This window comes from Cupressus sempervirens, chromosome 6 (genome assembly GCF_028749045.1).
Source record: "Cupressus sempervirens isolate cs-2001-9-10 chromosome 6, ASM2874904v1, whole genome shotgun sequence".
Lineage (NCBI taxonomy): Eukaryota > Viridiplantae > Streptophyta > Pinopsida > Cupressales > Cupressaceae > Cupressus > Cupressus sempervirens.
The window spans coordinates 35,493,906-35,511,419 of record NC_143123.1 but is presented as its reverse complement, the minus strand read 5'-3'; the positions used below and the strand labels follow the sequence as shown (position 1 = coordinate 35,511,419).

Below are 17,514 nucleotides of genomic sequence, written 5' to 3'. Positions count from 1 at the left end.
TTGGGATCATCTAATGGCTCAAGGATTATGAAGACCAACAGTTGTCTTGAGAGGTGCAAGGAGAGGCCAAAACTGGTGGTCCTAGTTGATATGATTCTAGATGATGTTGAATTTTATTCGCATCATTACCTATATTGTAAATTCTTAGTGATGAGGGTGTCCTTGCAATTCTTTGAGGTTTGGGCTCGGAGGACCTGTGAGCCGAAAAGGGAAATGGAGATAATGTTGCTGGTGAACAGCTATTTCATGGTTACTTTTAATTGTATTGCTGATCATAATAAGGTGTTTGAGGGAGGCCCTTATTTCCACAATAAGGTTGGGTTGTTTATCAAGCCATGGCATGTTGGCTTTAACCCCACAGAGAAGTTACCTAATCATGTCTCAGTATGGGTCCATTTACCAAGATTCCTAGTAGAATGTTGTCGAGAGGATGTGTTGCATGTTTTGGCCTCAGTGCTTAGAAAACCTATAGGGACTTCATCGCAGACCTTGGGAAAGAAGGCAATGACTTTTTCTTGTATTTTTTTTGAAATTGATCTAAGTAGACCTTTAACAAATGTAATAGAGATGTGTGTTGGTTCTTATTCTTGGGTGCAACAATTGGACTATGAAACTCTACCTTTTTGTTGTCACATTTGTTGAGAATGTGGTCATTTGCAGCAAAGATGCCCAAGGAATAAACCTCTGGAATCCCTTCTATCATAGCCTGTGAGCAATCCTCCTAAGACAGATAAAGGGAAGGGCATTTCTCCTAGTGAGGTAGGTGTTTCTGATGGTTTTGTTCTAGTCAGGGCTCAAAATTAGAATAGGGGTCAAAAGAGGTCTTTTAAAGAAAGGCAAGATGATACCTTTAATAGGTTTGAGGTGTTGGATGAGCATAGCCAACAGGAGGTGAACTTAGGTTTGATCAGTTTGGACCACAGGCTTGTGGACTTAGCTCAGGAGGATCCTATCACTGATTCTACTATGGATCACCTAGGGAATGAGTGTAGGTAGTTGATTGCTGACTAGCAAAAGGGGACTTTTGAGGTGTAGGAACCCTTGGCCATTGTTACAACTGTAGATATGGATTCTCCAGCTTTTGAGTAGCACATTGATTGAAGTTTGATAGTGAAGATTAAGCCTCCTCCCAAATTGAGCATTATGTATAAAGATATCAAAAAGGGCGGGGCGGAGAAACTTGTTAAATCTAACCAAAAAAAGAAAATGGAAAAGATTAAATTGGCTGTTGCAAATTCAGTGGAGTTGGGGGCAGTTAAGCCTCTGGATTTTATTTTTTCATGCCCCTCGAAATGACTATTTTTTCATGGAATGTGCAGGGCTTGAACAACAACCCTAGAAAAAAAGCAGTTTATGAGTGAGTCGGAAAACAAGGTCCTGATGTTCTCTTTTTGCAAGAAACTAACCTATTTGTGGAGAGTATGCAAGGTCTGAAGCCTAGGTTGTGGAGTAGTGGGGAATGCCAATGCATTGGAGCTCAGGGTGCTTCTAGGGGTTTGGCTTGTTTATGGAATCCTCAAAAAATCTAGCCTCTTTGGTAGATTTCCTCTATATCCTCTCTATCCATGATTGCTACCTTCCTTGTGACAGGGGAGGTCATTTTTTTGTCCAATATTTATGCTCCTACTAATTTCTAGGGTAAACAAGTTTTGTGGTCCCACATCAGGATGATTTGTAGCATGTTGCTCTTTCATCCATGGATCTTAGCTGGAGATTTCAATGCTGTTTGTGAGCTGGCTGAGAAGCAATATGATACAGGAAGATTGAAGCCTTCTGCACTACTACTTCAAGACAATATTAACTCCCTTAACCTTGTGGATATTAAACCTAGAAATGGACAGTTCACCTAGAACAACCGTCAGAGTGGAGAGTTTTGTATTGTAGAAAGGTTAGATCAATTCCTGGTTCCTTGTTATTGGATTGGAGGGATGTGGTCATCTTGCTTTGAGATCTTGGATTGGAGAAGATCAGACCGTTGGCCTATTAAACTATCTGCAAAGTCAACTTGGGTACTTCAGAAGCCTTCCTTTAGATTCCAACTTATGTGGCTTTAGGACTCATCCTTGTATGATTTCATCTCAGATTGGTGGAAGAAAGGCAGACTAGCCTATGGCACTTCAATCTATATTTTTTCTAAGCTTCTTCAATATGTTAAATTTGAGCTCAAATGATGGAATCATTTCCACTATGGTAATGTCTTCCTTGAGAAGGCAGGAGGCTAGGCTAATTTGGATGATATCACAACAAGGATAAGAGAGGAGGGAGTAACAGATGTTTTGCTTTAGGATGAGGCTCAGGCTATAAAATTTCTTGAATAATGGGAACTGCGAGAGGAAATGTATTAGAAATAGAAGGCGCAAATCAAGTGGCTTCGGGAAGGGGACAAAAATACAGCTTTTTTCTTCAACTCTGTGAAAGCTAGGAGACACGGTAACTCTATCTTGAGGTTAGTGAATGATAGGGGAGAGCATCTTTCTTCCTTTCTAAAAATGTTTAGGGAGGTAGTACAGTACTTTCAATCACTATTTAGAGATGACTCACAAGGGGAGTCTCCTGAGGAAGCGCAAGTTCTTTCATGTATCCCCTCTCTTGTGATCGAAGATATGAATCAGCAGCTCATGAGGGATATCTTGCTTGAGGAGCTTGAACAAGTTGTTTTTAATATGAAGAAAGGGAAGGCACCAGGTCCTAATGGTTTCCAAATTGGGTTTCTTCAAAAAATTTGGGATATCATTAAATTTGACCTCATGGTTGTGGTTCATGAGTCTCAACACAATAAGCAGTTGTTAAGGGCTCTAAATGCTACTCTTCTAGCTCTTATGCCCAAGAATGAGGGGGCTGATAGGTTGAGCCAATTTTGACCCATATCTTTATGCAATGTTATTTACAAAATTATTTCCAAACTTATTGCAGACAGGTTAAAGAAAGGGCTTGCTGATTTGATATCTAAGGAGCAAAGTGACTTTGTTGTGGGTAGGCAAATTTTGGATGGGATTGTTATTGCAAATGAGGTCATCCATTCCATGGCTAGATCAAAAGAAAAATTGATGTTTATCAAATTGGATATGGCCAAAGCATATGACAGAGTAAGGTGGTCTTTCCTGTGGCAGGTTCTTAGTGCCTTTGGCTTTATGGAGGATTGGATTCAATGGGTTTGGAGCTATGTTACTTCCGTCTCTTTCTTAGTTCTTATTAATGGGAGCCATTCTAAGCTTTTTGGGGCTTCATCAAGGAGACCCTCTCTCCCCCTATTTCTTTATTCTTTTGGTGGAAGGCTTGGGGAGATGGATTAAATAGAATGTGGAGTCTAGTTCTATTCAAGGGTGGAGGTGGGGTGGAGCCTTACCCCCGCAGACCCACTTGCAATTTGTAGATGATACTGCTTTGATGGGGATGGTTACAATAAGGGATGCATCCAATCTTTGTAGGGTCTTGGATGTGTACCTAGATGTGTCAGGACAACAGATGAATGAGTGAAAATTGTCCATCTACTTCTTTAATAGTCTAGGCTCTATCCAACAAAGGATTGCTCACACCTTGAGATTTTACATTGGGAATCTTCCTTTGAAGTATCTTGGCATTCCCATCTCAATGAGTAGGCTTCCCAAGGAGTCATGGTAGGTTATTTTGAACAAATTTTAGGTGAAAGTTAATCACTATACTCACCATTGGCTATCCTTTGTTGGTTGTGTCAAGTTGATTAAGTTCATTGTGCAAGCTTTGCCCATTTATAGATGCATGCTCCAGGTTGCTCCTATGGGCTTTCTTAAGGTTCTAGACTTTGTGATATGTCAATTTTTATGGGTGGGTTGCTTGGAGACCTCCAAATGGAATTGGTTAGATGGGAAGTGGTGTGTAGTCTGAAACAGGAGGAGGGACTAGGCTTAAGGTAGTTAGCTTTGACAGGAGAGGTGTTGGCTACTAAAGTTTATTAGTGATGGTGTAATGAGTAGGCTAAGAGTTGGGCAATGTTTCTCTCTTAGAAGTATCTTTCGAGGATTCCTCATTCTGATATTTCCAAGTATTCACTTTGGGGGAAGGGATCTATGATTTGGTATACTCTAAAGAAAGGGGTTAAGCTTATTAAGGATGGATTATTTTGGATTTGCAAGAGTGGAGTAGAGGCCCAATTCTGGTTGGACTCTTGGGATGGATATCCCTCAATCTTATCTCAATTTCCTAACCTTGTGTTTGTTTGCCAATGGTTTCTAGAGGTGGGTTAGTCATGGGTGAGTGATTCTAAGTCTTTTTCCCCCTATGGTTAGATGGAAATGGCTAAATGGAAGTCCCCAGATGATTGGTCAATTACTGATTTACAAGAGGAATGTGCTATGCTAAAAAATATCCTTTCCAATAGAAGGTGTTATTCCCTCCAGGAGGACGATGTGCTTGCCTGGTCTCCCAATTCTAAGGGGACTTACATGGTTGTGTAACACCCCGCTCGAGAACCCAAGAGAAATAAACCTAACATGCTACAATGTTTACTGAACTATTTTTAAAAAAAAAAATTAAACAACATCAAGATACTATTAATGTGGAATCAATATGAACATGCACATGAAATACACATTTGCAATTACAGATACAATTTCAATTCCTCAAGGGTTCCTTTACGTTGAGTCACATTTAATAATTTTAAATTAATTAGTTTAAGTTTCAAATACAAAGATACATGATCATAAAGAAATAACAAATACATAATCACATAAGCAAAGCATAAGTATCACTAATACAATGAAAGTACATCCAATTAATAACATCCACTACACATGTTGCAAGGTATGTGCGAATAGATTCAATACATCAAAATACATGATAGCATTATTACATCATTTGAAAAGAAGTCTCTGAGATAAGAAATAAGAATGATAAAGGTACATCCTCTGTAATGAACATCCAATAGCTGGAAAAGTGAGGGGGACCCAAATGGTAAGAAGACACTACCTCCCAACCGTGTGGTTACCTAGTCAGGCTTCCACTCCCACTGTGCAGGGAAGATAATGAATTATCCTCATACGACTAATCAAACATAAAACATTCCTAGGCAAGGAATCCCTAATAGCCAAAACTACCTCAAAGGTAACACATGCTACTCAAGAAGATAAAATAATCCAAAAGTAAGAACACTCAATCCAATACCAACACCACATAACCAAACATCATACATGAACCAAGTATAAACCAAATACCAAGATCATAAGATAAAGTCAACGAAAGATAATCACCTCAAATCAAAAGCCACATGTCAAAAGTACATCATCCATGAATTACCAATCATCATCAATGGAAGTAAATAACCACAATAAACATATCCAACAATAAGTACACCACCAGAGGTACACAAAATCTACAGAGGAGACTCAAGCTACATATTAGGGAGTATCATCACATGGCTACTTGACTTACCCTAGACTGGTCTCTCAATAGACCCCAGACCCTCAACGTGACACATGTGGAACTAGAAAGTCCTCTCAAAAAGATGAGACAATCATCCCATTCCCATCCTTAGTCTATACGAGCACTCAAGGCATCGACGGGTCAAATATCTCTAAATTATCCTTTTAGTGTGTTTTCCCCCCAAAATATTAATTACTAGATTATCACTTATTACATAACTTACAATAGGTTACCCTGGCACCCCTACTACAAGCCACTCCCAAAGACATGTACCTAGAAAACCTCTCCTAAGAATATAAAAACACAGTTCTGTCCCATACCACAACACTCATAATAATCAAACTTCGTTCCTTAACAGGCAACCTGATAATAAGATGGTTCTCCCATCCAAGAACACATAAATACTCCACAAGTAAAACTCATAAATATAATCTCAATTTAAATCACAAGACATATCATGACATTCAGCCACATAAATGGTATAAAATAAATCTGACAAAGCCTTTGGTGTACATCCTAGACTGGTCAAGATCTAAACAACCTCAAAATCCAAAAAGCATAGACAGTACAAGCAAATAGAATAGTTCATAGTTGGGTTAGATTTGAGAATACACAATAGAGTCAAAAGTAAAGGTTCAATTTGCATTTCAATGAACTTTTTAAGTGTAAAAGACTCTCAATTTATCCCACCTAACAACCCATTCATTTATTTGACTTCAATATATATATATATATATATATATATATATATATATATATATATATATATTCTCATTATAAAAATAATTTTCCAAAATAATAATCTGAGGACAATCAATTATTTATTTAAGTTATAAAAGCAACACTTTTTTGATTGTTAATCCATCCATTACAATTTTATAAATATTAATAATCATTATGAACAATAAATAAGTTTGCAACTTCAAATAACTCTCGTTATTAATAATTTTTAATTAAATCAAATTTAATTAAGTTAATTAATAATCTTTTTAAACCATATTTCATTCATTAATAATTTATTTAGTTATTAATAAAAAATTTTTATTAATAATAACAATATAATTTTAAAATTTAATAATTAAAGTTTTATATAATTTAAATTTAATAATTTAAAAATTTAATGCCATTAAAATTTAATAAAACTAAATTATAATAAAAATACAATTTAAAATAAAAATGTACATATATTAAAAGCGTTTAAAGCCTATCGGCTTTTAAAACTGGCCGCAACCCTTTTTAACCTGCGGCAGCTCTGCCGTAGCAGGCTGTTGCTGCAGCAGCAATGCATAGTACTATTGTTGTCATAGCAGTCATTGCTGAGACAATGGTTGACCACTGTACATGGAAGAAAAGGGGGTAGGGGGTGGGTAAAACCTACCCCTCCCCATTTAATATATATATATATATATATATATATATATATATATATATATATATATATATATATATATATATATATATATATATATATATATATATATATATATATATATATATATATATATATATATTTATTTATTTATTTAAAAATGTTATAAATTAAACCACAAACCCCCCAATCAAATTCAATTGAATATACATTTCTTTAAATTATTATATATGAAATTAAGAATTTTTTTACAATTTTATAATTTTTATTTTATTAAAATTTATGATGTCCATTTCAAACAAACTTTGTGATAATATTATTTTTAATATATATATATATATATATATATATATATATATATATATATATATATATATATATATATATATATATATATATATATATATATATATATATATTATATAAAATAACCTTTACATTATTAGTCTGATAGGAAAACTAAGTTTAACCATTCAATTTTCTAATACAATTTTTTTTTAAAAAAACTCAATCCCTTTCTCAGATTATTTTTTGTTCTTAAAATCTATTGAAAAAGGACAACATTTATCTTTTAAATCGCAAACCCGATTTCAATATCTAATAGATTCTCGTATTTTCTTAATTTCTTATTCAATCTATTTATATTAAAATACAATCCTCTAAAGTAAACTCAGTGTCATATCCATTTAAGTCCATGTACAGATATTTCTCAATCAAGAACAAATATTTTCATACCAGAAAAATAACACATGCAAAAGACACGGAGCAGACAGAAGTTTGGAAAGCAAAAAACTACTATACAATTAAACCACTAGATCCTACCTAGATCTGATGCTAACCCTGACAGCTAGATGAAAACTCCTGCGCAAAATCCTTCAAGCCACAAAAAACTTCTCTTTGTTTCCAAACCCTTCGAGTTGCTCTTCAAAACCCTTTGTGCCCTAAAACTTATGTGTAATAATGACCCAAAAACCCTCTAATATAGAACTAATTACCTTTTACGATTTTCTGTCTCCATAACTCTAAAATTATAATTATTTTATTTAATTAATTCTTTCATTCTTTTAATTAAAATCCTATTTATTATTCCTTTCATGCACGTCAAATGAATTATTAAATTACTTTGTTTAATTTTCCACTTGACTTGACTTTTATTTAATTTATTAATTTTCAAATATCATGCGCACTTTATTAAAGTATCTTTATTAGGTTCACATATTTTATCTTTTAATTAATTTCTTATATTTTAATCTCATACATGCATCATGAGAACTTAAAACTTTTTCATTATTTAATTTCTTTTCATTTCTTAATTTATTTTTGAATGTTTAATTTGATAAATATTTATTAACTTAAATAACAATAATATTTAGCATTTATTTAAAAATGAACTCTAAATATATATGATTATTAAATTATATTAATATTATCACATTCTAAATTTATTCTTATATCTTTTATCTTCAAATTCAATTCTTTTTATTTAATTAATTTCTTCATTAATTTAATATGACTAAATATTAAAATGTCATAATAATTTTCCATTAAATTAAATCATTATTTTAATCTTTTAATTAGACTTATTTAATAGAAAATTCATCAAAGAGTCATAAAACAACATACGCACAAAAGACTCATGGGTTTTTAAAAAGGTAGACAGTCTATTACGAGTCCTCCTTGTAGGACAAGTATTTTAGGCTATGGCTGGGATTGGACCTGATCATTATCTTCCCATTCTCACCGTTTGAGTATTTGTAATTGGGCACACTCATCCTGACAATTCAGGGAAGTTGATGCTCGGTACCTGCATCTTGCATAAAAGATGACCATGTACATGTATATAATATATATCTAAACTAAACAGGCAATAGCGGAGAGTGGTGCATTGTATAGATCTCGACTAGCAGGTGACTATGACTCCCTCCCTTAACCACATCAAACACATTAGATAGAAAGATAAAACAAACACGCGCACCATACACATGCAAGTATGGGGTAAGTATCATAAAAATCACAAGTCTAACATTAAATGCTTAGGTATAATAATGCATCTCTATCAATACAACATAATAATCATTTAAGAAATCACATTATTATTGTTATGAAAGAAACCACATTTACTAATTAGGAATCATCAAGACATCATTAACAACACGTGAAATGAAATCAACTAAGCAATTATACCGATATATTTGTAATCCAAGACATGAAATAATATCATAATGTTGCAAATCTTATATCTCTAAAACTAATCAATGCATAAAATCAGCCTAAAAGAATTTGACAATCAGAACATAAAAGTAAACTATGGGTGGGTATTACAGGTTGCCTCTAGGTATAGTAGATTGATGTCTCAAAAGATGGTTATGCCTGAAGTGCATTGGTGGAAGATGGTCTAGAACAAGCTATCTTGGCCAAAATGTAACTATTTTATCTAGATGTTAGCTTGGAATAAGTGTCTGACATAGGATGATATTCAGAAGAGAGGATTCCATGACCCTTCTATTTGTGTTATGTGTGAGGCTGATGAGGAATATTCTTCCCATTTTTTCTTTTGCTGTTCTTTCACCGTGCAGCTTTGGCATTTTTGGTGGGGAATTTGGACATCTCCTTGTGTTCATGCTTCCTCCTTGATTGAGTTTTGGCAGAGGATGGGGTGTCCCCCCTCTATGGCCCCTTTTTTGCAAGAGGTGTGGTTTGTGGGGCCTATCTTCTCATTATGGCAGATTTGGCTGGAGCACAATCGAAGGATTTTTCATGGAGAGCAGAGGCTAGTGCAACAAATTTGGTAGAGGTTATTGAGCATGATTCAGGAGATAGTGGAGGCTAAGTGTGAAGTGGAATTACCTTTGGGTAAATGAGATACAAAGTTGGTGGAGAGATTGGGGACTTTGGGGTTTTCTTTGGCATTCACCAAGGCTAAGAGAAGGCATCATGAGAAACAAAGAATTTATAGGGTTCGTAAATGGAAACCTCCCTCCTATGGGGTCTTGAAGATCAATACTGATGGATCTTCAAGGGGTAATCTGGGTCCGTCTGGGATTGGCAGGATTGGTAGAGATGTTATGGGCTCAGTGATTTTTTTCTTTTTGATTTATGAAGGGATTCAGACCGTTAACTTGGTGGGAGGATTGGCTATTCTTGTTGCTCTTGAGAAAGCTCATGCTCTAGGATGGAGAAGAATAGTTTGTGAATCTGATTCCTAGGTTTTGATAAACATGCTTATTGAACAGAAAGTGGCTGATGTTAATTAGTAATTAGCTAGGATTGTGCAACAAATTTTGCAAATTAGTTCTTTGATGGAAATGGTGACTTTTGCCCATATTCCAAGGGAGTGGAATAGGGCAGCAGATTGTTTGGCAAAATGGGCTTCTAAACATGCTGAGGGATGGAGAATTGAGGAATGGGAGTTGGTTCCTCAAGAGCTCCATTTGGACTTAAGGAGAATTCTTGGTGAGGATAGGGTTGAGAATGATGTCAGATGATGGTGTTGGTTGTTTTATCTCTATTTGGGGCTATAATTTTGTTTCTTCTTAGGACTTTATGTCCTCGGTTTCTTTGTACTAGTGTTTTCTAATTTTTAATAAAGTTTTTACCCCTTTATTTTGAAGATATTATGTCTTGGTAGCTGTTAAGAATGCTCTTGATGGAAGTTTCCATTTTGTCGATTATCTCCCTTAAATACTCAACCTTCTTATCCATTTTTATTTTGTTATTATATAGTATTGTCAAATTCTTGTAATTAATTTTAAATATTTTTTAAAAAAAATTTAAAAAATTGAAAATAAAAATTAATGGAATTTTTTTCCCATAAATTTGAAAATTAAATTATATTTTTATAAAATTAAATGACATTTTTATAAAATAAAAGTAATATTTAATCAATATTTTCATATGCCTTTGATCTCTCAAATCATGCAACCATAATCTACTTAGTTATCATCTTTAATATTTTTTTCACATGCATGTATATGTTTAGCTGCAATGTGCTTTCCCTTCAATTAATCTTTTGCTTTTCCCATATATTTTGCAACCAAATTATTTTAGATATAAGAAGAATATTTATATTTATTTAGAAACATTCATGATAATCAAATGGTTCTAATAGAAAATTTAAAGTTGAAACCGTAGTTCTTCAATTTGTTGTTTTCTTCCAATTTTCTATAATTCAATATTCCCTATGTTAGAAAGAATGTTAAAAGGATACAATCATAATAATTTACTATATTTTTCTTTAGTTTTCCTCAGTCAAATTTTCTTGATTAATATGTTTTCCTTTACAAAATTTACAATGTAATTATTTTTCTAAAATCAATACAATAAATTAATAAGCATTAAGCAACCACCTAGGAAGACATAGAGTAGAATATCTTTTAATAAAATTCTAAAATGGATTTTCAAAGTCTACCTCAAAACCAGAGCTAAAATATGAGACAATTTGTGAACACATGCAAATCCAAACACTCCAAATCTTTTAACAATTCTTTCACTCCAATTCTAAATTTTTGTCTCCAAAATCCATGTGTCCCTCAAATTAACTACAAACTTGATAATAAAGAACCATATACCTAACTGAGATTTCTATTACCCCATATTTCAAAAGCCACTAACTTTATTAAAAATATTAATATTTTAATAATTTAATCCTTTCATGCACACAAGTAAAGAACTTTTAATTAAAATATTCTATCATTTTGTTATCCTCCACTTTATTAATTAGTGCAAGCAATATTTAAGGCATAGTTTATTATTTAAATTAATAATAATTAAAGCTCATTATTTAAATGTAGCAATAATTTAATTATTATTTATTAAATAATCATAATAAAGAAATATTAAATCTCTAATCTTTTAATTCCTTTTATCCAACTTCTCAAACTACACATTTAAATTATATCTTCTAAACTAGAAAATATATTTAATTAATTTCTTAATAATTAAATATCAACATATTTTAATTTCTCTTTAACCAATTTTCTAAATTAGACTTCCAAAATAAGTATTTTAAATTAGAGCACATATTTAATTAATTTTCAATTAAATAGATATTCTTATATTTTAATATATTTTTTTTAATCAAATAATATTTAATAATTCTCAATATTATATGATTAACCCAAATATTATAATTGCATCATTTAACAAATAAATCACATAGCCAAATCCATATAGAAGCAACATTAGCAAAATTGATAAAAACTCAAAATCAAACAACACATGCAAAGATAAACTCACGAGTTTAAAAATTGTGTAAAGTTAGATAAACATCCTTCTTCTCATGACAAGTAATTAGGCTATGATTGGGATTGAACATAACAATTTTATCCCCATTGTTACCATTGAGTTATTATGATAGGGTATACTCATCTAGACAATTTAGGGAAGTCAATAATGAGTATGTGCAAATCTCTATAAAAGACGAGCATGTAAATGTGCATATATATCTAAGGTAAATAGAAAATTTTAGGGAATGGTACACTATATAGATCCTGACTAGCAGGTGACTATGAATCCCTCCCTCAACCATATTAGGTACATCAAACATAAATGTAAAACAAACACACCATACACATGCAAGTATGGGGTAAGTATAATAGTAAATCATAAATAAAAATTAGAATCATATTCTAATATGAATATCTCATCATTACGAGAACATAATAAACATCTTTCTAAGACAGATCATATGACATGATCATAAAAATAATTTTATTAACTAAATAAGAGAAATTAAAACACCATCATTACAAGTAAGAAATTGTTACAACCTAACATAATCAATTACTCAACATATCAACATATTCAATTTCAAATACAAATTATGGGTTAACACATCTATAGAAGAGTCATACATGACTTTAACAACTAAGTCTACAATGATAACAAAGGAGAGGGTATTAAATGCACTATCATCCCACCCTTCCACTGACCTCTCTATACTCGCCATCCTGACTTTCCTTATTGTTACTCTATTTTCCCTGTTATAGTTAAATACTTATGACTAGTTTTGGGTTGTAACAACATAGTTATTTTTTGATAAACTATTGGGATTCTATGAACATAAAAATATTAGAGGTAGTAGGATTTTGAGAAACATAAACTTTTTAAGATATTTTTTGATGATTACCTATCACAATATTAATGTTACTAGTAGTAATTTTAGGTGTTTTTTGAAAATAAATATGGTGTTTTTAATTAATTTTGTGGTTGGTAAGCTTGTTGGCTAGCTCTACATTGTAATGGCCATGAGTAGTGATTCCAAATGTTGCATCTAAGTGTTTGGTCTCCTCTAATTGGGTCAAGGCCCTCTCCCTACCGACCTAATAAAAGTATTAAGCAAAGTACAAATGTTGAATTTGAGTAATTAATTTTTTTTATAACCTAAAGAAAGCCACTACAATGTTTCATCAAATAACTAGTATGCAATAACTAGAAAACATTGATTTTTAAATATGAGATATCAATTAGTAGATATTAGAAAAGATAGAAAGTGAATAAAAAAATATAAAAAATTGGGATCATGATAAAGTAGATAGTAGTAGACATAAAGGGGAGTCTTAGAAAAAAATCTATTACTTTCTCCAACCAAAACTCAAATAATCCCCACCAAAATCAAATTAAAAGGTTGCATAATGAACCATTTAGAAACTTGAAGTTGCTAGGGGTAATACTATTTGGTATGAGGGTGCTTGCACTATTAAGTGTTTATGCTTTTCTTGAGTTCAAGCTTAAGGTGTTATGACAAGAATACCAACACAACAATTTAAGCATCATAATATGCCACAATTTACAAAAAAAAACGTATAAAATAACTATTCATAATTAACTTTATCATTTGCAATATATATCGAACAATACTAATCATAATTTTTATTTTAAATAAAAAAGACGTTAAACTTATTTTTAGATTTTATCTAAATCTATGAAGTTTATTTTTTCAAAAATATAGTTGCAAATGGTGAAAAATATATTAATCATTATCTCTTGAAAATTTTGAAGATTATCTTCACTAGATAAAAATTATTTTCTCTTATCAAACTTCACCTTATTTATTGTTAGAACTATGAAATTCATCTTATTATTAATGAATAGAGAAAAGGAATTGTTGCTAATACTGCAATTGTATTGGTATGTTATACAATATTTCAAAATAAAATATTGTATTTATAAATCCAATCAAATGTATTTAAACAAATTTTTAATTTAAAAATAAAAGATTATATTTATAAAACTAATTAAATGTATTTAGACAAGTTCTAAATCTGATGACTCAATTGCAAGTAAAATTAAATGCTTCATGTCTACATTAAACATATTGAAATTGATAATCTAATTAAATTATTTGACAAAAGAAAGTCCATAAAAGATTTAAAAATGCAAAGTATATTTGATGACAACTTCAAATATTATCATGTCTAATAAAAAAGACACACTTATCCACAAATAACTTCAATTTTTTTTTAACATCCATACATATATAAAAAAAAAATCCATTCAAAGCTCTCGAATTTCATACGGATCAAGCAGCTTCTATTTACATTTAAATAGAACCGCATTCAAATCCATTTTACGTTCCCTACCGTAAATAAAAGAGCTGTACAATCTATTACTATGGACTTTTCTTCTACTCTTTAGAGCGACATTGTAACCATAACTTGAAAATGTCTGCTTTATTTCATATTAGTTATGTATTAATGCGAGATTCGCCGCGCTTGCCAACGCATGAAGACCACATAGATGAGCGCGATACTCGAATTTCAATTTACTAACGTCTGTAAATTCATAAAATAATTGCTGTTAACTTTAATGAGTAACTGTACAGATGCAGAAAATATAAACATAAATTTAATGGTAACCCTATACAAAAGAAAGAAGAAAACTGTGCAAAGAGGCGGATGGGAAATCATTTAAGCTTTTAAAATTATAAATTAAAATCTCTATCAAACCTTATGGTTGACATATCTAAAATTAATTGACATATCTTAAAATAGCTCTCCTTAAAACATTAAATCTGGGCAAAGGAAAAATAATACTGTAATTTATTGACACATTACCATACTGCAAAACCTACATTACAACACCTGAACAAAAAACTAAAAACTCAGCAAAATTTTGAGATTTAATAATAGCGCACCTTAAAACATTGAATCGTGATTCTTGTGCAGAGAAAGAGATAAAATCTTTAAATCTATTGACATAATGCAAAAGCTAAATAATACAAGGTTGCATACCAATGAAGTTGGTGTCAAAAATTTGATAGAATTTGTTAATATTTTGATTTAAAAGAGTAAAAGTTTACGTAAGTTATATTTGATTCTTTTATAGTAATTTAAAAAATTTTATTGAAGTATTTTTTTATTTTGATTTTTTTATATTGTATAAAAATATAAATATCTTCAATATAAAATATATATAGTTATAATTTAAAAATTAATTATAAGTGTTATATTTTTTCATTTTTATTAATTAATTTCAAATTTAATAGCAATATATTTTTATTATCTATTAATTATAAACTAGATATTTTAAATAAATCTATCTAAAAAATGTCGATAGATATCCACTATAAGATAATTATAATTTAATTTACTACATCTGAAATAATTTATATTTCCTTTATTTTTTCGTTTATTTAGTTTTTTACTGACTTAAGTTTTTAATTTTAATTTCTTAAAAAATAGATATATCTTTGAATATTATAATTTAAACGTGGTATTTATTAGATTGTTTCAAATTTAACCTAGAAGAAAAGTTGACATTAACACACTCATACCATCCCTGCTCCCATTCTGTCTTTGTAGAAATTATAAATTTAGTTTTAAAATTATTTCATGTTTAATCTATCTTTTGGTTTTCCGGTTTTAATGAATCAGATTGCATTTTACTTTATCAAATATTAAAAATTGATAAAATTAATATGAAGAAGAAAAATTGTGAAAAATGATTGATTGATGTTAAATAGACTAATCAATAGTTTAAAATAGTGGATGCTTATAGTTTTACAGCCTAGACACGAACTAAAAATAGAGATATCCATATTATAAAATCTACATATAGAACATCTGAGCACTAAAACAAAAGAACTCCGGCTAATTTTACGGTCTAATAAACTCATCCTAAAACACTAAGCCAAACTAATCAAATATATGTATGGAAAGAAAATATTAGAAAATCTTTTAATCTTTTAATTTATTTTATTGACAGGATGAAAAGAATATCTCTTATACAATTAAAACGATCATAATATAAAACCAGGATTTGGAAAACTGCACAAGCAAATAAAAATATATGGCGATTTTTAAGTTTTATAATTTTGTTAGGGTTTTATAAACACGTGAATCTGAATTCTAATAAAATCTGTGCAGTGAACTAGGATACAAAGAATGTTAATAAAATGCAGACGAAAATAGGATGTAAAGAACGTTTAACAAAATGCAGACAACCATACTATAGAAGCAAAATGGAAAATATATGATAAATGGTAAGATCTACTTATTTTTAGGGTTTAATACTCACATAAGAACACTGCATCAAAATTCTCATTAGATCTGTTCATAAAAAGAGAGAAAATCTTTGAACCGTTTAATTTATTGACAAGAGCAAACAAATTCTTATAAAATACAGATATCCATACCATAAAACTTTCATTGAGAACATATGAACACCAAAAGAGAAAACTAAGGCAAAGCTTTGAAGGTTACAAATTTTTTAGGGTTTTATAATAATTCACCTTAAAAAATTGAATCAAAATTCTAATCAAAGTGTCTATGATTCTTTTCAAGTTTTCAGCAAAATTGTGATGGTTTGAGACTTACCTCTGGATCTTTTTTCCCGGCTGCCGTTCTACATCCACTTCTTTTCCCTGTAGACCTCTTTTTTTGGAGTCCATGTGATGACAGGTTGAGCCCAAGTGAGCGTAGGATGAAACATTGAATGGGAAGTTGAGCCGAGCTCTGGATCCTCTTATTCTGAAAGCGGCAGAGTCATATGCAATTGCAGCCGCCTCTGCAGTCTCAAAAGTGCCAAGCCAAATGCGAGCTCCATGCTTTGAGGAATCCCTTATCTCCGCCGCATATTTGCCCCACGGGCGGCGGCGCACTCCTATGTAATGCTTCTCTTTTGCAGTCTCTCTTATTATGCCGCCTGTTCCTACATTCTCACGAGTCATATGTTCTCCACCAACTGATGAAGTGATGGCTTCTTTGAAATCTGGGTTAATTTGAGTAGAGGATGAAGTGGGTGGGGATGAATCGCCAAGTAAAAATAACGAGATCTGTTGCAGAGCTGCATTATATTCCTCAGTTAATGTCATCGTAGAAAACTGGATTTTGATCACTCGAGGCGGCGGCGGCGGCGGCGGCGGCGGCGGCGGGTTGTAATGGTATTGTTCGGCATGAATTTGTTGCAGTTTGAATGGAAGAATGGTTGGGCGGGTTACGAAGGAGGGCTAAAAACTCTACTTGTACGATGACAAGCTTTCCCATCACAGAGGAAAGTGGTGGACAGGTGGCGACTAGGATTGAAAATAATTGTGTTAGGTCAATCTTGAAAGATATCCCGCGCAGGAATGGAGGACCATTCTTCAATAATTTCGACGTGTTTCCCTCGTTCACTTGTTTGTGACGCAGCCTCTTTCAGTATCTGGAAAGTTTTCAATATGGAATGTGACCTAGATGTGAAATGGTTGCAGTCATATACATTGTATTTAAAAATATCATTTAATTTTAATTTAATTTTCATTATTGTCA

At 31.6% G+C, this 17,514-nt stretch overlaps 1 protein-coding gene across 1 annotated transcript; it reads right to left on the bottom strand.

The window, feature by feature from the left end:
- Positions 1–14,199: 14,199 nt before the first annotated feature.
- Positions 14,200–17,187, bottom strand: LOC149550961 (ethylene-responsive transcription factor 15-like). The gene is made up of 2 exons (XM_089789606.1): positions 16,582–17,187; positions 14,200–14,538 (listed from the first exon to the last, which is right to left on the bottom strand). Exons 1-2 carry the CDS (start codon positions 17,076–17,078, stop codon positions 14,532–14,534), a joined length of 504 nt encoding a protein of 167 aa, XP_089645732.1. The 5' UTR covers positions 17,079–17,187; the 3' UTR covers positions 14,200–14,531.
- Between the last annotated feature and the right edge of the window lie 327 nt (positions 17,188–17,514).